We start from the raw sequence: 23407 nt of genomic DNA on the forward strand, positions 1-23407 counted from the left end.
GGTCTCCTGGCTAAAGCTAATTAACTTTGGTCAGGAGAGGTTAATTAACTCTGAATGCTGCCCCTATAGAGTTCCGAGGAAATCTGAATAATGCAATATAACATCAGTAACAATGTCGTGGGCACACTGAAAGGTTTATTTTCAGGTTCCAAGTCCCTCTCTGTCGTCATGACCTCATAGTAAAGAATGTGAATGGGGAAATCGTCCCTGTAATTGGAAACTTGTTAGTTATCAGCTAAATGGACAAATAATGGGACAGAAGGGAGGAGGAGTGGTGACTGAGTAGGAGATATAAATAGACATTCATCACCTGTTGCATGTTTAGACCTGAACTGTGTTGTGGTCTCACAGCCCCAAATTTAATGTCCTTCTTCCAGCTGGTTTGGGAGAAGTGAGACTTTGGGATAAAGATTCCAGACTTTGAAGGTTGCAAAGAAATCACAAACCGTGGAAATAAAAACTCTGCTCTTGTCCAGACGTGCGTGTGTAGGTTATGATGCTCTACAGCTTTTTCCAAACCTCATTGCATATAGTGGAAAATGACATGCCTCTTTGACTTTGCTGAAGGGCTGCTTCGTTGTGATATACCACTGAAATACTACTTATATTTGTATTGAAGTAAACAAAAAGAGAGAAATGGCACAGAAAATGCTTGGATCATTTTTATGGCGAGTGCAATGTTCAAAACCATTTCTTAAGGAATATTTAGGTTGCTCTTAAAAATGGCCAGCAATACTACACAGCTTTAAAGGTAGATTTGTAATAATGCACAAGATCCATATAGTTCTGTGTTTTGTTTTGTTGTTTTTTAAGTGAGGCTTAATCTTTCTGTTGACATTCTTGATATAAATTTCTGACAAAATAAGACCATGTTGTTTTGCAGTTATGCAGCTTAGAAGGTTTGGGTTCTTTTGAATTTTGTGTTGCATGTATATGTTAAGGTATCTGGATATACCATTTCAGGCTCTGGTCTTAGCCTAGCTCATAAAGAGGCTTTGCAGGAAAGAATCCGCCTGTGGTTTTGAGTCTGTCACATGAACAGAAATTTAATATTCTTCTTACATATTTCTGGGAAGAAACTTAATAAATCACTGAAGTGACATAAAGTGTCTCGTTGTGATTCCAAAACAGCTGATGGCTTCTCAACTCATGTCAAAAGCCTTTTGGGACGAGCTGCAAACAGAATAGTTGTCTTTTGGTTTCAAAAGCATTTTAAATCTGCTTTTGGTTGATGCTTGAGTATTTCTTTTAAGGTGGATCCAGACTTCCAAATTAACAAGGTTTTGGGGAAAACGAAGAATGCTGTAAAATGAACTTTGTGGTAGAAGGAGGCACTAAAATAGTTGTTTGAGGCCTGGAAGTGGTTTGTGGTGATCCAAGAAGGATCGGGAGTCATTTGTCAACACCCCCATGGTGGATGGGTGAGACATTGGTAGGTTGAGAGACTGACTGGGAGAATACTGCAGGATTTGGTGAGAACTTTATGTATTTGAAGTGGCAGTTTGAGTGCTGAGTTTGTGGTAGTCTCTTAAGCACAGAATCCCAGAATGTCAGGGGTTGGAAGGGACCTGGAAAGCTCATCCAGTGCAATCCCCCCATGGAGCAGGAACACCCAGATGAGGTTACACAGGAAGGTGTCCAGGCGGGTTGGAATGTCTGCAGAGAAGTAGACTCCACAACCTCCCTGGGCAGCCTGGGCCAGGCTCTGCCACCCCACTGAGAAGTTGTTTCTTCTCAAATTTAAGTGGAACGTCCTGTGTTCCAGTTTGTCCCCACTGCCACTTGTCCTACCATTGGTTGTCACCGAGAAGAGCCTGGCTCCATCCTCCTGACACTCACCCTTTATATATCTGTAAACATTATTGAGGTCACCCCTCAGTCTCCTCCAGCTCCAGAGCCCCAGCTCCCTCAGCCTTTCCTCACACGGGAGATGCTCCACTCCCTTCAGCGTCTTGGTGGCTGCGCTGGACTCTCTCCAGCAGTTCCCTGTCCTGCTGGAACTGAGGGGCCACAACTGGACACAATATTCCAGGTGTGGTCTCCCCAGGGCAGAGCAGAGGGGCAGGAGAACCTCTCTGACCTACTGACCACCCCCTTCTCATCCACCCCAGGTACCATTGGCCTTCCTGGCCACAAGGGCCCAGTGCTGGCTCATGATCATCCTGCTGTCCCCAGGGCCCCCAGGGCCCTTTCCCCTACACTGCTTTCCAACAGGTCATTCCCCAACTTATACTGGAACCTGAGGTTGTTCCTGCCCAGATGCAAGACTCTACACTTACCTTTGTTATATTTCATTACATTTTTCCCTGCCCAACTCTCCAGCCTGGGATTTTCAAAATTAAAGTCAGAACCATAGCGATGCAATGGTTTAAGAGTGACTGGGCAGTCCTACAAAATTGCTTTGATAACTAGTTAAATTTCGCAGTAATGAAGGGAAGCTGCCAAATTCGTGTTTACTGTGATTAAGTTGCAAAAGAGATACCCATCATCAACCAATCGAAAAGATAAATGCTTTCTGACCCCCTGCAAAACGAGGGGATATTTTCCAAGCTTTACACCCTTCTGCATGACAAGGAGGAGACAGAACATTGGGTGATACATCGTATAGAAGCATTGTGCTTAGTTTATATTTAACTAATAATTAATAGATGTGTTGTAAGTAAACTAAACAATTATAACTATCATCAATTATTTCTTAGGTGTATTGTATGTCAGAATTTTCAAAAATTGTCATGAATATGTAATAATCATGTGAATATGAGCAATACAAGAGCACCCAGTGCTGTAGCTCTTATGGAGGATGATCCCCAGTGTTCCCCAGTGCTGATAAAATACAGAATGCCGCTTAACAGTATAATTTACTCTGCTGTTAAGTTTATTTCTTTGTTTCAGTAATATTTAGTATTTGTGTAAGACAAAGGGTGTAGGATGCTTTGAAGCTGAGAATTTTAGCCACAGCTATTAAAGCTATTTGGCTGTTGTGTGGGGATTGATTAAATCTCTTGATTTTTTTTTGTTCAAGATACCATATAGTAGCAAACTAACATAGCGTTGCAGTTGGATGATTTCACTTAAACTCAAGTTCAGTGACATATTGCAGTGTATTCAATCCAAGACAAAAGGACACGGATATTTAATTTTGGGTATCAGTGGTGCTTAATCTGAGCTTGTAGCTGTTCGTTGTTACTTGTCCGGCCAGTTTCCTACAGCTTTGCCGAATACTTGTTCACACTAGCTTTTTGCCAAAGAAAATTGAGCTTTTGGTGAGAATTTTCTTTTTTGCTTTGAAAATCATTAAAATGCTTTTATAAAAGTTCCATTTCAATCGAAGAAACGTTTCTAATTATTTAGGTTTTTTTCTCATTTTTAGCGCCGGCTTCGTCATCTTCGGAATATCGCTGCCCGTAACATAATCAATAAGAATGGTTATCGCCTCTTGGATACATACTTCACTCTTCACTTGTGCGATAATGCCAAGATATACAAAGGTAAACCATGCTCGCTATCAACTCTTTTTACTAGTTAATCATTGAATTCTTATGTTGCGAGATCTCTGTCCTTTTTTTGCATTGACAGCCTGCTGCCTTATTTGCATCCTGTATACTAACAGTGGAAAAAACCTCTTTATTTTTCAGAGTTCATAAAAAGCTTTCAGTGTCAGCAGACAAGGCAGCAAAAGAGGTGGCAGATCTGGTAGTTTTCCTTAAATCAGCCTCTTTTTGTTGTTGCTCTTCTCTTGCCCCACCAGCCGCTTAAGAAACTTGAAAACGTTTGGAGCTTTAATTGATTTGTATGAGGGAGAGCATTCCACTCTGTCTATACCAGTTATTTACAGTGCAAAACCAAGCATTTACTCCTGTCAAAGTGTTCAAAAAATAGAATTGTCAACCAATGACAAGAAGCATCCAGGCATCTGTTCTGCTTTTGAGAACTGTGTTTGCGTGTTGGGTCTTATTTCTCTTCAGTGCTTTGCTTTCCACTACAATGTGTAGTTCTTCATTGTGTAGAGTTGTTATTAAAATATATTTTTGTGCTCCTTTTGATACGATCAACAGTTGAAGCTTTGCAGGTAAATTATTTTTCTCCTAATTTTTATTTTCAGCTGGTATGGTTAAACCTTTTTTTAAGGCTGCTCTTTTAGAATGATAAGGATATATAACTTGAGCTCGCTTTCTGGATTTTCTTGTGGTGGCTGGTGACCCTGTAACTGGTGACTATTTCTGCAGCATTTAGTGCATAGGACTGTGCTGCACTCCATCAAAACTTTATCCTTGGACTCCAAGAGACTGAGACATTGTACAAAAATCTGTATTCCAGCTTCCAGAGCTTTCTACCTAAAGACTTTAAGCTCTTATTTTTGGCTGGGAAAGCCACAGCCTGTGATGTCAGCAGTTGCGTGTTTCCATTTAAATACAGGGTTCCTGGCATGTTGATGAGGTAATTTGACCATTCACTTTCTAATCATCTGGAACAGGTCACCCTTGCTCTTCAGGAAAGCGGAGCAATTAGTTTATTTGTGCTGTGCTCCTCCAGGAAGATGTTCTGTGACAAACCAGGCACGTTGCAGACCTGATCCCAATATTGCAAAGCACTGGGGCACACTTTTTTTTCCCCCAGAAATAAAGGCCTCAGTAAATCTTGAGGATTATATTGGGTATAAAGACGAAATGCTGAATTGAAATAATTACTGCCAATAATAAAGTGTGAATGAGTACTTTTAGTCAACAGCCTGACTGCATTTGAAAGTCTTTCTCGTGAATCTGTGACTCATAAACTAGACCCACTTGTATTTACCTTTCACGAGTGTTACTTATTTTAGCTTTTTCTATTTCAAATACTAAGATTTGTATCAGTGTTTAAGCTAATCTAAAGATGTGTTTTTACTCATTTTTCTTTAGAATTTTATAAGAGCGAGGTGATCAAGAATTCTCTGGTAAGTTATTTCAATACGGAAAAAAACCTTTCCCATTGAAAATTCTGTATTTACTGCAGTATACTGACTTATCTGCTGAATACCATAACTGTTAGATGTATATTTCTACTATTCAGTTCTGCCAGGAGCATCCCACCACGTTCTTCTCCTCCTTTTCAGGTTCTTTTCAGAAGGGTTGGAATAGTGAGTTATTGAATAGCAGAAATGCACGTTCATTTTAACAGTTGTGGAGCGATGGACTGTTGGTAGTTCTGCAGCCATGACCAAACACTCTTAGCATAGGGCATTTTAATGTGAATAAGCTTTACAATATAAACCTTTTCTAAATATAGAGAACATCAAGTAGGCAAAGTAATGTTAGCTGGGTTTTTACTGGTTTAACTTTGTTCACTATCTGAGAATTGTATTTTTTTTCCTGTTCTTGCTGGTGTTAGCAACAGAAATAGCTGCTTTTATTTCAATGTCTGCTAATTGCCTATTCGAGGAGCACTTCTATATTACTTTGCTGGGTGTACAGATTCATTAGAAGCTCATGCTCTGCAGTTTATCAACCTTGGTGTAGAAGCAGAGGCACTGCTTGCAACACCCCAAATAAAGGGAGAGTCAAATGGTTTTGCAGACTATACCACTGATTTATTTGAAGATATTTTTGTTGCACAGGTGAGCATTAAGGAACGTATACCTGCATATATAGAGATGTATATTCTTTGAAAAGCTAATAGCTTTAAGAAACTGAAGTTTGAAAATGTTTTAGAGTTTCTAAACCACAGAATCACAGAATGTTCAGGATTGGGAAGGGACCTGGAAAGCTCATCCAGTGCAATCCCCCCATGGAGCAGGAACACCCAGATGAGGTTACACAGGAAGGTGTCCAGGCGGGTTGGAATGTCTGCAGAGAAGGAGACTCCACAACCTCCCTGGGCAGCCTGGGCCAGGCTCTGCCACCCTCACCAGGAAGAAGTTTCTTCTCAAATTTAAATGGAACCTCCTGTGTTCCAGTTTGTACCCATTACCCCTTGTCCTATCATTGGTTGTCACCAAGAAAAGCCTGGCTCCATCCTCCTGACACTCACCCTTTTTATATCTGTAACCATGAATGAGGTCACCCCTCAGTCTCCTCTTGTCCATCTCCAGAGCCCCAGCTCCCTCAGCCTTTCCTCACACGGGAGATGCTCCACTCCCTTCAGCATCTTGGTGGCTGCGCTGGACTCTCTCCAGCAGTTCCCTGTCCTGCTGGAACTGAGGGGCCACAACTGGACACAATATTCCAGGTGTGGTCTCCCCAGGGCAGAGCAGAGGGGCAGGAGAACCTCTCTGACCTACTGACCACCCCCGTTCTCATCCACCCCAGGTACCATTGGCCTTCCTGGCCACAAGGGCCCAGTGCTGGCTCATGGTCACCCTGCTGTCCCCAGAACCCCCAGGTCCCTTTCCCCTACACTGCTCTCTAATAGGTCATTCCTCAGCTTATACTGGAACCTGGAACGTTCCACTTCAGACCAGAACTGAACTGTATATTACAACTGAGGAGGGGTAGGTCTCTTTGTGGGAGATGGATGTTGCTGGTGTTGGGTGAGAGTTTAAAAACCTGCTAAACAGACTTTTTGATGTCTGAATTAATAAGGTAGAACTGCACCTTTTATAGCACACGAGGCTGTAAATGCTTTGAAAACCCTCCTGAATGGAGGAGAAGCTGTCAGCATCCTCAAGGCTGTTAACTTGTCCAAGAGACAAGTTCTTAGAAAGATTTGGGTTGAAGGACCTTCCCAGCTCCCCCAGTGCCACCCCTGCCCTGAGCAGGGACATCTTCACCAGCTCAGGTTGCTCAGAGCCCCGTCCAGCCTGGCCTGGGATGTCTCCAGGGATGGTTCATCCACCACCTCTCTGTTCCAGGGTCTCACCACCCTCATGTGGAATAATTTCTTCCTTGTATCTAACCTGAATCTCTCTCCTTCAGTTTAAAACCATTACACCTTGTCCTATCAATCCATGCCTTTGTAAAAAGTCGCCCTCCAGCTCTTTTTTAGGTCCCTTTTAGGCACTGGACGGCTGCTGTAAGGTTCCTTGAGACTTTCAGATGTTGAGTTCTGCCTAAATCAGTTCTAAATCAGGAAAAGGAATAACAAAAAGGGAATCTAACCAAAGGAAATACGCAATGGAATGACAAAAATCTAACTAAAAGATGTGCTGAGGAAATTCCCTACATAGTCTGTGGATATCTTAACGATCTGGTGTTTTTGTGCCTGAATAGCTACCAAATATCCATTTTCCTTAGGAAAACTCAGTTAATCCATTCCTTCTGTATTACTTACAGGGTAACAAGTCCCCTCCCTTATTTTCAGACACATCTTGTTCTAAACTGCCTAATACCAGTTCAGAGATGCTTGGCCTGTTCCAAACTGCTTAAGCACTAGAATGAAAGGCTCATTCTCACATGAGATGGTGGGTTCCTACTTTTTGCTTTTATTTTGGAGGAGCTCCCATTTCTGTGTGCAAGAGAGAGGGGGGAAATATATATAAAATACTTTCTCATGTCTGCATTTGGGCGCTCTGCTGTTCAAGACCTGCGGAAGTCCAAAAGCTGGTATCTGCCTCTTGGCACTAGTAACATTGGATTGACTTGATGGGCGCAGACTTTTGAGCAGGGTCTGTTACAACAGGACAAGGGGTGATGGTTTTAAACTAAAAGAGAGAGATTCAGGCCAGACATAAGGAGAAAATTATTGCCCCTGAGTGTGATGAGAGCCTGGCCCAGGTTGGCCAGAGAGGTGGTGGATGAACCATCCCTGGAGACATCCCAGGCCAGGCTGGACGGGGCTCTGAGCAACCTGAGCTGGTGAAGATGTCCCTGCTCATGGCAGGGGTGGCACTGGGGGAGCTTGGAAGGTCCCTTCAACCATTCTACAATTCTGTGACTTGGTTTGGTTGCAGCTTGGGGCAATTAAAACAGTTTTCAAACATCCTTAGTTGAGATGTTATCAGAGGTGAGTGCAAGTTCTTGGAATGCCTTCTATTTGCAAATCACAGCTTTAATGGAATAAATTGTTGAGGTTGAGCTGAATGTGTGCTGCTTCTGTAAAGCCGAGACGCAAGTCTGATCTCTTAGAGTGATGAGGAGCTCTTAGTGATGATGTTTGAGGATTGCCATCAGCATCAGTCAAGGAGGAGAAGAATGTGAATAAACCTCTTAACAAATTACGCCAACTTAATTACTGGGAAATAGATGAGTGTTTTAAACTTAACTTTTGCAATGTAAGCTATACCCTAGCTTTCAGAATCAGAGTTCTAACTTGGAAAAGGATGTTACTTCTACTTATTCAGTTTAGCCAAATCAGTAACTTTATTAGTATATTCTGAAGTAAATTCTTAAACATCTTGTAATGGAAGGAAGCAGAGGCCACTCTGCTTCATGCCACTTTACAGCATGCGGGTTTTAACCAAGGAATTAACTGTAGGAAACAGAATAAAGAAGCAACAGAACATGTTGATGACATTCTTAGGGACATGGTTTAGTGCTAGAGTGAGGTTATGGTTGGACTTGATGATCCTGGGGGGCTCTTCCAACCTAAATGATTCTATGATTCTATGACTTCAACCTCGAAATGGCTTGTCTTCATTATTTTAAGGTTCTTCTCATCTTTGGTATGGAATTTACTGCTTTCTGAATTGTGAATTTAAGGATTACCGTCAGCTTGTCTGAGTTGTTTTTACCTCTCTTTGAATACCTGCAGAATCCGACATGGAGGAGTCTGGACTTTGGAATAATGCCTGATCGTCTTGATACCTCTGTCTCTTGTTTTGTCGTGAGGATCTGGGGTGGCAAGAAGGAGCATTTTCAGCTTCTGATCGAATGGAAGGTCAACCTAGATGGGTTAAAGTACTTGGGCCAGCAGGTAATGTGAAAACAGTATGGTTTTTTTCCTCAACTGTTTACTTAAAGAAGCAAAACATCTGGACAAACAAATATATATAACAGTAAGGAAATTAATGCATTGGTAGGTGGGACTTATTTTCAAATTTAATTGCAGAGATTGGTGTTCATTTCAGAACTTTGTCTTGACTTGCTGAATATTTTAATTTACCGTTGTTAACTCTTAAATAGCATTTAGTGCTTTAAATTGTAACACCTTGTTTCAAGGAAATAGGAGTTTGATTGTACATATACTCAAATGAACACAGATCTTAATATTTATATTACAGTTTTAATCTGTTCTCAGTAATAACATCCCATCAAAGGTCTTCAGTCCAAGGAGTTTACTCTGTAAGGTCTGTTTTAATTCTGCTATTTGTCTCTTACTAGTTGCCCTTTGAGGGAGGTGAAAAGTGAGGTGTTTTCTGTATTGTGGAGCTTATCGTAAAAGTGATTCAAAAAGAATCCCATATGACATAAATAATAAAAACACCAAAAAATATGGTGCTTTTTGGATCAAACAGGTTGTCTCAATTCCAATGAGTGCTTTTTTTTCTCTATTAATTGACAGGATCTATTTAGAACAGATCATAGTTTTTCTTTCTTTAGCCCTAAATGATTATTTTTTTTTAATTGGGATATTTCAAGTCTGGGAAGGAAGCTTAATAGGGCAGGAGTTCTCTGGCTTCACATGATGTATTGATCCTTGCCAGCAGCCCCTGCACTGATGGGCTGAGAGAGAGTCAGAGGAGAAGTGAGGAAAAGCTTATGGCTGGAGATAAAGACAGTTTAATAACTGAAAACAAGAAAATGTTTAAAAAAAGCCAGGGGGGAAATAACACAAGTAGTGCAAAGGTGGTTGCTCACCACCTCCCACCAGCAGACTGATGCCCAGCTAGTTCCCAAGGAACAGCTGTCTTTCAAATAATATGCCCTGGTTTTTACTGCTAAGCATGATGCTTTCATAGAATCACAGAATGGTTTGGGTTGGAAGGACCTTCCCAGCTCACCCTGTCCCACCCCTGCCATGAGCAGGGACATCTTCACCAGCTCAGGTTGCTCAGAGCCCCGTCCAGCCTGGCCTGGGATGTCTCCAGGGATGGTTCATCCACCACCTCTCTGGCCAACCTGGGACAGGCTCTCACCACCCTCAGGGCCAACAATTCCTTCCTCATGTCTGCCCTGAATCTCCCCCCTTTTAGTTTAAAACCTTCACCCCTTGTCCTATCACAACAGGCCCTGCTCAAAAGTCTGTCTCCATCTTTCTTACAGACCCCTTTTAAGTCCAGAAAGGCCACACTAAGGTCTCCCCGGAGCTTCTGTTCTCCAGCTGAACACCCCAACTCTCTCAGCCTGTCCTCCCAGCAGAGCTGTTCCAGCCTCACATCATTTCTGTGGCTCCTCTGGCCCCTCTCCAGCAGGTCCATGTGTGTCCTGTGCTGAGGACCCAGAGCTGGACCAGCACTGCAGGGGGGTCTCACCAGAGCGGAGCAGAGGGGCAGAATCCCCTCCCTGCACCTGCTGCTCACGCTGCTGGGGATGCAGCCCAGGACACGGGTGGATTTTTGGGCTGCAAGCGCACGTTGCTGGCTCATATTTTATTTGAAATAACATTCTTTACATTAATAGCAGGATATTAGCTTTATTCCTGAACACTAATTCTTTGTGTACTATGACCACAAAAGCCTAATTTTGCTTATCACTTTAGATAATATCATGTGAAAGCCGATTACTCTTGAGAACTCTCTCTTTGAGTTTCCTTGCCTCTTAGTTTTCTTCTGTTTTCAGCTGGAAATGCAACAGTAGGAAAGATGCTCTGGCCAGTGTTTCTGATTTCAAGAGAGAATGACTGAACATACTCCATGCCCCTTATTAAAGCTGTTAAGCAAATGCTTTTTCTATGGTTTAATTCAGTTTTCTCTTAAGTTTCATGTGCTTCTAGAATTACAGGTGCTGAAAAACTGCATTTGACCATCCAACAGAATGCTTTATACTTGTTTGCTGTATGAAGTCCTAGTAAGCTGACCGTAAAATTACTTGTTCTCTTCTTACAGATACACGCAAGGAACCCAAATGAGATTATTTTTGGCCTCAATGATGGTTATTACGGAGCTTCATTTGAACAGAAGGTAAGAGTGGCTCGTGTTTGTTCTGGCTTGTTAGTACTGGTGACAAGCTGAAATCCAACTTCTAAACTTCAATTTTCACACTTGGATGCTCAGAACGTTAAAATGCTTCATTTTGAGAAGAAATGACATGACAGATAAGAACTGTTATCTTGCTCTGTTGCATGAATATCTGAGCTGTTTTGGGAGGACTTAGAGCATAGCATTTTAAGTCCAAAAAAAAGCCTGGGTACTGAAAATAAGCCTTGACTTCATTCTTTGAGGCAGACTCTTCATTCAAACGTAGAACATTTTGAAAATGGTATGGCTGATAAGACTAATTTTAATATCAAATATGAAAGTGCATTAAGTTTTGGTTCTAATTTTTAAAACCAGGATTTGTTCTTTATATATGAGAAGCTTATTGACTTACTCTATGTTGCAACTATTTCACCCCATGTTTTTTTTCCCAAGGCTTTGCTGTATTATTTATGCTTGTCCAAACAATATTTGACTGCAGCCTGGTTAATTAATTAACAACACGGGTAGCTGTTTGTACATGGGGGGAGTGGAGCAAGGGACAGGGTGGCCCTGAGTGCAAAACTCCAAACTATCTTTGCGATTTTGATGGTTCTTCAAATTTGGGGCAGTTTGGTACACAGCTCAGACTCTGCTTCCTGCTGCTGTTAACTCAGTTTTCTTGAAGCAGGATGGAATTCTAGTTTTTTGTGATTAATTTTTGCAATTAATATTATGAAGATTAGTAATCCGGGTCTGAATTCGACGATGGTAATGCTTCCCTGGTTGTTTATTGTCAGGACTTGCTTCCTAGCTCATAACGTCTAAAAGTATGTCTCTGCTTTGGTTCTTGTGCACATTCTGTAGCTAAATTACAAACAGAGTCTTAGCCTATGTAGAGCACAAATAATCTCATTTGTCCTTCCCTACAATTTATCCGGTTCTTGAAGCTGGGAGGAGTGGCTGACACACCAGAGGCTGTGCTGCCATCAGAGACCTGGACAGGCTGGAGAGTTGGGCGGGGAAACATTTAATGAAATATAACAAGGGCAAGTGTAGAGTCTTGTATCTGGGCAGGAACAGCCCCAGGTTCCAGTGTAAGTTGGGGAATGACCTGTTAGAGAGCAGTGTAGGGGAAAGGGACCTGGGGGTCCTGGGGACAGCAGGGTGACCATGAGCCAGCACTGGGCCCTTGTGGCCAGGAAGGCCAATGGTACCTGGGGTGGGTTAGAAGGGGGTGGTCAGTAGGTCAGAGAGGTTCTCCTGCCCCTCTGCTCTGCCCTGGGGAGACCACACCTGGAATATTGTGTCCAGTTGTGGCCCCTCAATTCCAGGAGGACAGGGAACTGCTGGAGAGAGTCCAGCGCAGCCACCAAGATGCTGAAGGGAGTGGAGCATCTCCCGTGTGAGGAAAGGCTGAGGGAGCTGGGGCTCTGGAGCTGGACAAGAGGAGACTGAGGGGGGACTCATTCATGTTTACAGATATCTAAAGGGTGAGTGTCAGGAGGATGAAGCCAGGCTCTTCTCGGTGACAACCAATGATAGGACAAGGGGCAATGGGGACAAACTGGAACACAGGAGGTTCCACTTAAATTTGAGAAGAAACATCTTCCTGGTGAGGGTGGCAGAGCCTGGCCCAGGCTGCCCAGGGAGGTTGTGGAGTCTCCTTCTGTGCAGACATTCCAACCCGCCTGGACACCTTCCTGTGTAACCTCATCTGGGTGTTCCTGCTCCATGGGGGGATTGCACTGCATGAGCTTTCCAGGTCCCTTCCAACCCCTGACATTCTGGGATTCTTTCTGGCTGCAAGAGCTAGACATTTATTTTGTCACCTGGCTCTGTAGTTTCCAAGTGCTTTCTTTGTCAGTTTCTTGACATAAATCTCTTTTTTACAGCACATACCTCTTGTATTTAAGTGACTTTCTGACATTCAAGCCCAACTAGTTGGCACAAGAACCCTCAGCAGCTCTTTACAACTAAGGGTTATTTCTGCTCTTACTTGGTCTTGCTTTAGAATATCCAGCACTGACAGAAAAATGACGAATTTTACACAACCCTACTTTTGTGGTTATATTAAATATTATTTATGAAATGCCACCTGAAATCTTCTGTAGGAAGGGTTTTTTGGTGTGAGATGTTCAGCTCCGATCCAGTGGAAATGGCAACGCAATACCTTTTCTGCTTGCTTGTGGGTTTTTTTGTAATCCCTTGAGGTGCTTTTTTCTTTGTGGTGGTGTGTCTTCATAGTCCTTGAAGACATCCTAGTCATAAGCCTCAGTATTTCGAGATCATTCATGGATGGAATGGCAGTTTTCATTTCTTTGCACTGACACAAGTTCGATGACGATCCCAAACCAGGAGGATGGGCTGACACAGCAGAGGCTGCGCTGCCATCCAGAGACCTGGACAGGCTGGACTGGGCAGAGAAGAACCTGATGAAGTTCAACAAGGGCAAATGTAGGAGGGACAACCCCAGGCACCGGTACAGGTTGGGGTTGAGCTGCTGGAGAGCAGCTTTGCAGAGAAGGACCTGGGAGTTCTGGTCAATACCAGGTTGACCATGAGCCAGCGATGTGCCCTGTGGCCAAGAGGCCAATGGTACCTGGGGTGTGTGAGGAAGAGTGTGAGCAGCAGGTCAAGGGAGGTTCCTCCCCCTCTGCTCTGCCCTGGTGAGGCCACATCTGGAGTTCTGCATCCAGTTCTGGGCTCCCCAGTTCAAGAAGGACAAGGAATTACTGGAGAAAGCCCAGCAGAGGGACACAAAGATGCTGAGTGGTCTGATGAGGAGAGACTGAGAGAGCTGGGGCTGTTCAGCCTCGAGAGGAAAAGCTGAGAGGGGATCTCATCCATGTTTATAAATATTTCCAAGGTGGGTGTCAAGAAGATGGACCAGACTCTGTTCACTGGTGCTCAATGAGAGGATGAGGAGTAATGGGCACACAGGAGGTTCCATCTGAATATGAAGAGAAACTTCTTTACTGTGAGGTGCCAGAGCCTGGTCCAGGCTGCCCAGAGCGGGTGTGGAGTCTCCTTCTCTGAGACATTCAAACCCACCTGGGATCCTGTGTGATCTGCTCTGGTGACCCTGCGTGAGCAGGTGGGTTGGACTGGATGATCTCCAGAGTTCCCTTCAACTCCAGCCATCCTGTGATTCTGGGACACATGCAACCTTGTTATGAAAACAGATGCTTACAAATATCATTCTAACAGTCTAATGAAAACCTTGTGCACAAAGACACTTCAGCCCATTTTGGAAGTGTCCTCTGTTTTTGCACGTCTCAGTATGGACAAAATTATGGTACTCTTAGTTTTTGTTTTTCCCGTCGCTCCAAATAACTCTTGTTACTTCAGTAATTCTTTAGACTACAAATTAAATTGCCAAAGTAGATTTATGGAGTGTTACAATCAAATTTAATATACTTTATTAGTGTATTAAATGTCTTTGTCATTAATTAAGACCACTTATGAGCCAAAATAAGAATACTGTTGGAAACTGACTAAATTATTCTGGTGATATTTCATGAACTCAAGAGTTTTAAAACACGTTGTTCTGGGCATTGCTTGGAACTAAATGCAAATTCCCATTTTCTGAACTGGACCTGTGATTAAAGGGGTGGGAACCTGAAAGTTCCTGTAGCAGAATAAGCTCAATTAGTACAAGAACATTAAGGACTGTCACAACTATTTTTATTGATTTAAAGTGTAGATTTCTTGATTAAATGCATCTCTCCATGGTGAACAAAATCAGCAAGAGCAATATGCTTGCATAGGAATATTCTAATTGCTAAGTTTTTAATTTAAATAATTAAAGCTCTGGAAGGTTACAGCTTCACTACATAATGTACTTTAGCTGCTGTTATAAAACCTTCAAGCCCACTTAGTATAAAGTAACTTTCAAAATGCAGGTTTATGCTCTAAATACTTGCTTTGTAGGAAGCTCCTGTCATATAAAGGAGCAAAGCAGGAAACTTACTTGGTGGAGAAATTCTAGGTAAGCAAGGCAATTATAGTTTAATCTTAACAGAATCACAGAATGGACTGGGTTGGAAAAGACCTCAGAGATCATCCAGTCCAACCCTTGGTCCAACTCCAGTCCATTGACTAGATCATGGCACTAAGTGCCATGTCCAATCTCAGCTTAAAAACCTCCAGGGCCGGTGAGTCCAGCACCTCCCTGGGCAGCCATTCCAATGCCTGACCACTCTATCTGAAAAGAATTTCTTTCTAATACCCAGCCTAAATTTCCCCTGGCAGAGTTGAAGCCCATGGCCCCTTGTCCTATTGCTGACTGCCTGGGAGAAGAGACCAGTCCCCACCTGGCTAGAACTGCCCTTCAGGTAGAGAGTGGTAGAGAATGGAAGAATCATAGCCAGGGCATTAAAGTTGTTTATGACTCTCTACTTTTTTTAATCTACTGAATGTCAGAAAGCCTTTAAATTCTGTATCCTTGGTGATATTTAGGTATTTGGAATTGTACCTTTCTTCTGTCTATCCAGCAGTAACTTGGCTGTTGCTGATATGCAATGAAAAAAACAACCATTTTCTTTGGGTAATATTCAGGTTACAGTTTTGTTGCTGCAATGGATACTTTGCTTAAAGCAAGAAAAAAGTTGGGAAATAACGTTTCAGAAGCCTTTGTGTGTTCCTTTGAGCCCTGAACATAGTTTCTTCTTTACTGTAGGTATCTGACAGTGCTTATGTAATAGTTCTAATGTTTTCAGCTTTTCTTCTCGCTGTAAATACAAATATGTGCTGCCAATATAGCTGCTTTGTTCTTAACCACATTTGGCTTTCACATAATTGTACTTCCAGCTTCTGTTTTTGTCCAAGCTTTATTCTTATTAATTTGTAGTAAATTATGTGGCAATTCTGCTTGAAGATTTCGGCAGGATTCTACTTCTTTCATCACAACCACGTCCAATTTATTTTCCTGTTTCCTTTTGGGCATGGGGCTGCTGAAGCATTTGTTTCCTCTCTTAATTTCATCATTTCTAATCATCGTACACTGACACTCGACTTGAATTTGTTTGAACTGGATAAATATTGGAATAAGATAGATGCGAGCTTCTGAGATTTTGTTTTTGTTCATTTTTGGAAGCTGTCAACCTAGACTTAAAAGATTCCAAATCCTTTAGCAGTTTTCTGAATCTATTTGTTTCTGTTGGAGACTGCGGGTTTGTGTTTGTCATGGGTTTTGATTGCGGGGTGACAATAAAACTGTGGCAGATGTATTGTTAACTCTCTCTCCCCCCTTCAGTCCCTCCCTTTCCCCCCTTCCCACTGAGGACAGGTGACTGGGAGGGAAAGAAAGACACAGAATCCCAGAATGTCAGGGGTTGGAAGGGACCTGGAAAGCTCATCCAGTGCAATCCCCCCATGGAGCAGGAACACCCAGATGAGGTTACACAGGAAGGTGTCCAGGCGGGTTGGAATGTCTGCACAGAAGGAGACTCCACAACCCCCCTGGGCAGCCTGGGCCAGGCTCTGCCACCCTCACCAGGAACAAGTTTCTTCTCAAATTTAAGTGGGACCTCCTGTGTTCCAGTTTGAACCCATTACCCCTTCTCCTGTCATTGGTTGTCACCGAGAAAAGCCTGGCTCCATCCTCCTGACACTCACCCTTTAGATATCTGTAAACATTCATGAGGTCACCCCTCAGTGTCCTCTTGTCCAGCTCCAGAGCCCCAGCTCCCTCAGCCTTTCCTCACACGGGAGATGCTCCACTCCCTTCAGCATCTTGGTGGCTGCACTGGACTCTCTCCAGCAGTTCCCTGTCCTGCTGGAACTGAGGGGCCACAACTGGACACAATATTCCAGGTGTGGTCTCCCCAGGGCAGAGCAGAGGGGCAGGAGAACCTCTCTGACCTACTGACCACCCCCTTCTAACCCACCCCAGGTACCATTGGCCTTCCTGGGCACAAGGGCCCAGTGCTGGCTCATGGTCACCCTGCTGTCCCCAGGACCCCCAGGTCCCTTTCCCCTACTCTGCTCTCTAATAGGTTGTTCCCCAACTTATACTGGAACCTGGGGTTGTTCCTACCCAGATACAAGACTCTACACTTGCCCTTGTTAAATTTAATTGTTTTTTGTGTGTGTGTGTGTGTTTATAGATGCAGGTGCCTTTATCTTGTAAGTGCTGTGACAGAGAAGTAGATAAACTCCCCTTCCACAGGGCAAACTTCTTTAATAACCAACATTCTGCAAGTTTCTTCAGGGTGGAACAATTTTTATCAATCTCTTGGTGTCTGACTCTTTGAGAATTTCCTTTCAACACGCTGCAGTACAGGGGGAAAAAGGAAAAGGTTAAAATATCTTGTTGCTCCAAATTCTTTCCCTCCTGAAACTAGTTATTCTAGGCCACTCATTCTCTGAAAAAATTTGCACTTTGCTTTCCAAAGACAGTATTTCTTGAAACAAGATCAACTTCGTGGTGTAAAATGGTGACACTGGTAGTTGTGCATTTTTTTTTCCCACCATTTTCATTCATTCAGGAATTAAGATATTTTCATTTGGGCGTTTTTTAGAGGGTGTATATATGGATTTCAGTATATGGGATTTCACATCTTGAGAATGGAAATGAGGAGCCGAAGCAGCTGCTGATATGGTGCCTCTGTTGCAATATAATGCATAATGTAGTGTATAGATCTCACAGTTATTTAGCTGGAACCTTATTTTTGTGATAAAGGGATGTCTGCTGCATGGCCTGTGGCTAAGAAAGTTTTGTTAGTTCATGTGTAACTCTGCATTTCGGCATCTTCTATAGGGAATGAGCCTGTTGAGACAGGAAAGAATATATAGATGGGGGTTGTGGTATTTGGAGTGTCACTGTTGGAAAATTAACTGATCATGTGCACCACTTGGGGCTGCTTCGTACACTAAAACTATATACATTTTTCCTACAATCCATAAAGTTTCTGGATGGTTTGACCTACTTAGAATTTGCTTTATCATGTGAAGAAACATTTCTGAGTTAGTGGCGTTTCTAAGACTTAATGTGACTCTGCTTAACATGGAAAAGTTTGGTATTTGACCTTTACAATGTAAAGAATTGCTGCTTCTCTGTTCCTGTTTTGAAGCAGAATGTACACTTAGGTCACTTAAGAATGACAGGGGTTTTCTTTGTAGCTCCCAGAAACCTCTTCACATCATTCAAAACTAAGGCGGCTTTGATCTTTTAAATGGATTACAGCGTGGATAGAGCACAGAGCTTTATCTCATGATCTTGTGCATCTCGGGCACGTTACTGAATGGGCTCTCAGCTCTGAACCTGAAGACTGGCAGGACTGTAAATTGCGTCCTTCACTATTTCTGTGCATAAAATTGGTGCTGATAAAGCTCAAGAAAACACACTCCATGCCTAGAAGAGAGATAAAGTGATAGGTTATTAAAATATTTCTAGATAAGTGCTGCTGTAGGCCAGGCTTGAACTTGGTGTTATTGCTGCCTTAAATTCTTTCGGCCTACCGTATATAAAACTGTATGAAGACAGATTTAAAATACATTAAATGCAAGATCACTTGTTCTCCTACCAAAAGTGTGTGCTTTTAGTCAAGATGAAAAATTTTTTGTCTTAAATTAATCTCCTTTCTTTGCCTTAAGGATCACTCAGGTACCCTGAAGAACAGTCTTCTCCAGGTGGATCAGAACTGTGTTCGTAACTCTTACGATGTCTTCTCTTTGCTTAGGTAAGGTTATTTGAGAATATTCCTGTACTTTAGGTGTATTCTATGTAGTTACTGTAATTTCTTTAGTGTGTGTTGAAGAAACCTTTAAAAATATTAAAAAAACTCCCTTCTGGACTGGAATGTACAAAGGAGATATCTCGGTAGTGCCGAATAACTGCTGGTAACAAGGAGATGGGCCTTGACAGCATTACAGAATCCCAGAATGTCAGGGGTTGGAAGGGACCTGGAAAGCTCATCCAGTGCAATCCCCCCATGGAGCAGGAACACCCAGATGAGGTTACACAGGAAGGTGTCCAGGCGGGTTCGAATGTCTGCACAGAAGGAGACTCCACAACCTCCCTGGGCAGCCTGGGCCAGGATCTGCCACCCTCACCATGAAGATGTTTCTTCTCAAATTTTAGTGGAACCTCCTGTGTTCCGGTTTGAACCCATTACCCCTTGTCCTATCATTGGTTGTCACCGAGAAGAGCCTGGCTCCATCCTCCTGACACTCACCCTTTACATATTGATCAACAGGAATGAGGTCACCCCTTAGTCTCTTCTCCTCCAAGCTCCAGAGCCCCAGCTCCCTCAGCCTTTCCTCACACGGGAGATGCTCCACTCCCTTCAGCATCTTGGTGGCTGCGCTGGACTCTCTGCAGCAGTTCCCTGTCCTGCTGGAACTGAGGGGCCACAACTGGACACAATATTCCAGGTGTGGTCTCCCCAGGGCAGAGCAGGGGGGCAGGAGAACCTCTCTGACCTACTGACCACCCCCTTCTAACCCACCCCAGGTACCATTGGCCTTCCTGGCCACAAGGGCCCAGTGCTGGCTCATGGTCACCCTGCTGTCCCCAGGACCCCCAGGTCCCTTTCCCCTACACTGCTCTCCAACAGGTCGTTCCCCAACTTATACTGGAACCTGGGGTTGTTCCTGCCCAGATTCAAGACTCTACACTTGCCCTTGTTCTATTTCATTAAATGTTTCCCCTCCCAACTCTCCAGCCTGTCCAGGTCTCTGATGGCAGCACAGCCTCTGGCGTGTCACCCACTCCTCCCAGCTTGGTGTCACCAGCAAACTTGCTGACAGTCACTCTATTCCCTCATCCAAGTCACTGATGAATATATTGAATAATACCGGCCCCAGCACTGCCCCCTGAGGCACTGCACCAGATCCAGGCCTCAACTGGACTCTGCCCCATTGACCATGACTCTCGCGCTTCTTCCCTTCAGCCAGTTCGCAGTCCACCTTAACACTTAAATAAATAAGAACAAAGCAGAAAAAAAGAGACTTGCCCAAACTTGGTAGAATCATGCTGTAGTTGGAACAAACCAGCTATGCACTTTAATGTATATGCGGTTGTTTTTATGTGTGGTTTTGTTGAACCACTGAGTTGTATTTACCTTTTGCATAATTCTTCCTTGTAATCCACTGTTTAGTCAGGACCCGGGTACTTCAACACATGTATGGTGTAAGGAAAGTGGAATAATTGTACTTTCGGGTGGTTACTGAGGCGTCTCTGGTGGTGAAAACCACAAAATGCCGGTGTGAAGGTTAACAAGGCCTTTTTCAGATTTCTTTAATTATAATAGTTCAAGAATGTTAGCTGCGGGGAAATCTAATAGAGGTTTTAAACACTGTCAATAGGTTGGTTCTGAGGAATTTGTATTTAAAAGATTTTACAAGACAGGTTGATAACCTCACTTCTGCAATAATAGCAATAGATACGTTGCAAAGGAAACCCTTGAAAAGAAGTTCTTTAATATGCTTTCAAAAGGCCTTGAAAAAATACATTTGATTTTATAGTGTGGTTAAAGTTGAATCCATTTGGTAGTTTAGCAGTAGGTGTCACTGTTGCCCGTATGAAGCAATAGCTCTGTGTTCTGTAGGAAAAGTTAACTCTAGGTTGCCTATTCAGAAGTCTTTATTTTATACGCTCTCTTAAAATTTAAATGCGTTGTTTCTTGATTCTATAAATCATATTGAAATTAAAGGCTGCTTTCTAAACGTACTTTTAGTGGAAAACAACCAGGGGATGTGTTATAAAGTTCTGGTTGTATTCCAGCGTACTCCCTCAGAAGAGAACTCTTATTCTACATAATATTAAGTCTTTGTTTAATAGAAGGAAGAAAACGTGTGCTAGTCATCCTGATTATTTTGTCCATGCATTTTTTTCACGTTTCCTTTGCGCTTCTTTGTAGTATGAGTCGCGCTCCAGAAACAAACACTGTTGTACCAGCTGGTCATGATCTTGGCCAACTGGAGCCCTGTCTGATCTGAGCTGTGCTCCTTCTTCTGACAGTGACTGTGGTAAAGCTGACAAGAAATGAAGATGTCAACTCCGATAAAACTTCCCTTGCTGGAAAGTTCTTGGGGAACTAAGGCAAAATCCTCTGTGTAGTCCTGAATCTTTTCTATTCCCTCTCACTTATCTCTGCTTTTTTGCTTTCTCTACAGCTCCTTACCTCTGATATCTTGCTCAAAAGACTGGTGATGACTTTTATTTCTTTTAAAATAACCTCTAGTCTCTTTTTGTCCTTATTCTTCCTAACAAGCAGTCTGGTTGACCACCTCCTCCAGCAGTCCAGGCTTGAGTAAGCAGCTCTTTCCAAAGATAGTTTTGGTGTGACCATGTTCCACTTACGACCAGAAGAGAGATGGACATAATTTGAGTTGTGATTCGTTTGACAGGACATGTACTTTGGGAGGAAATGAATTGCTGTCTGCCCGCTTCTGTCCATCTCTATAAAGAGAATAGGGAGGTATCTACACCGTAAAGATTTGCATCTGGTTGTATAAATCCCACATTTTGAAGGCTTTCTCAGGATGTGATATTTGTCCGTAGTAAAAATTCACAAGCTGCACATGTGGTTTCCTAATGTTTTCAGGAGACACCTGAATAGGGAGAACAGCTTGTGCTGGTTTGGATGAAACTTCTCAAAATGAAGCAAGTCCTGGTGATGATTGTATCAGCATCCCAGTTATTCTGATGGTACCAGGTGTGGAATAACGACTGTGATCAGCTCTACAGTGTGAAAACCAACTGAGTGAACAGGTTCTAACTCAACCCTTGATATCTGAAAAACTGCAGAACGACTGATCTCTATCAAAACTGCTTTTCGGGGAAGAAATTATTTAATATACATATATATTTTCTCAGATTGAGTGAATAGCTAAAACTTATGAAGCTTGTGAAAAGACCTTAATGAAAAGCACGTGCTTGGCTCAAAATTATGTCAATTAAAAAAATTAATTAGGAATGCCCAGAGTGTGTGAACAGTAGAAAAACTTTTGAGTGTTGGATTAAAATAATGCCTGTGTGCTCAGATGCTTAATTACATGGATTTACAAGTTAATTAAGCAGAAGGAAAATATTAAATAGCCAGGCAGCTTTGCTTTACCCAAGGAAGTTCTCAGCACCTCTGCAGCTCACGAACCTTCTTGTTTTGGGGCAGGGACAAGATCCTCAGGCAAATGTGGTTCACACCATATGGAAACGACGAACGTTCTTCCAGCCATTTGTTTTAAACGGGCTAACTAACAAAAATTAACCACCCCAACTGGAAAGCTAAAATTGTGAGGTTTTTGTCCCTTGGCCATGTTGTCAGATTTCCTGAGAAGAGGTCACTTAAAGGCTTTCTAAATATTATGTAGCTGGTAGTAATAGGTTATACAGTAACACGTTTCACCTTTCACATAACACTCAGGATGGGCCAAATTCATCTGAGGTCATGTTCTGGACGTGTCTCCATAATCAAGCTCTCGGCACGTTTGCAGCACTAATGGGAATAGGTTTACATTTAGTGTTCTCTTAGTTTTCTATCCTTTCTGTTCTTTAAACTTAAAAAAAATAGACTCAGTATTAAGTGGTGTTGGGAAGGTTGGTTATGCTGGCAATCACCAAAGAAGGGGTTTAAAATCCTCTGTGTTAAAATTTTACTTCAGTTCCTAAATACAAAAAGTAATATCTTGTATTCTGCAGCAGCTTTTCATGGAATTGCGACACTTGGAGCAATTGACCTGCTAATAGCTTTTGTGCCTCTAAGTATGTGAATGCCTGAAATCCTCCCAAATTCTGCCTGGAGACAAACGTAAGAACTAGTGAAACTTGCCCGTTGGAAGTTTTGCTCCCTATATTTTTCTCTGTGCAGTCAAAACCGTTTTCTCTATTGTTTAATTATTCTTTTAGCAGATGGGATGGTGTGTTTGTGGTATTTAGAGGAAATTGAGAATGGTTTGGTTGTAGTTTTCTTTTTTAATCTTAGTTTTTAACAACAACGAAGTCTGACATTGGTACAGTTTGAGTGCTGGAGATGAGTAAAAGCCCAGCTCCAGGCAACTGCTGTAATATTGCTAATATCTAATCCGGCTGAAGTTGATTTAAAATAATACTTCTAGGTGTTAAAGGGCTTCCTCTGCTACTACCACATGTGCATCTGATCTAGTGGATTAAGTCTTGAAAACCAGAGCAACTCCAGAGACCGCACCGCACAGGCTGTGCCTTCATTAAAAGCAACAGCTTCTCGCAGTTCTGGTGACAAGCAACTAAATCTGGCTGCAGTGCCCTGGACAAGCAAACGCGACTTTTCAAACTAAGTTATAACAGTTAAGTGAACAATTTCCCTGTGTTTAACATCCCAGCAATGGTGGCCCAGTTTTGTTGACTTTAAATGGTCCAAGATTTCCAGTGACAAGACACTGATTTGAGGAGGACTGGAGCTCAACTTCTGAACTAGGAACTAATTACTACTTTCTGTGTTTGGGGCTCCAAGAAAC

The 23407-nt window shown here is 42.7% G+C and overlaps 1 protein-coding gene across 6 annotated transcripts in view; it reads left to right on the top strand.

Moving 5' to 3' along the window:
* UVRAG (UV radiation resistance associated) overlaps window positions 1-23407 on the top strand; it is a 111749-nt gene that overhangs the window by 14490 nt on the left and 73852 nt on the right. For all 6 annotated transcript variants that reach the window (XM_065071705.1, XM_065071792.1, XM_065071865.1 and 3 more), the window contains exons 2-6: window positions 3371-3488; window positions 4899-4933; window positions 8665-8826; window positions 10898-10972; window positions 18566-18651. In XM_065071705.1, the coding sequence (XP_064927777.1) occupies window positions 3371-3488; window positions 4899-4933; window positions 8665-8826; window positions 10898-10972; window positions 18566-18651 (476 nt within the window). The remainder of the gene's footprint in view (window positions 1-3370; window positions 3489-4898; window positions 4934-8664; window positions 8827-10897; window positions 10973-18565; window positions 18652-23407) is intronic.

Source organism: Columba livia, chromosome 1, assembly GCF_036013475.1.
Source record: "Columba livia isolate bColLiv1 breed racing homer chromosome 1, bColLiv1.pat.W.v2, whole genome shotgun sequence".
Taxonomy (NCBI): Eukaryota; Metazoa; Chordata; class Aves; order Columbiformes; family Columbidae; genus Columba; species Columba livia.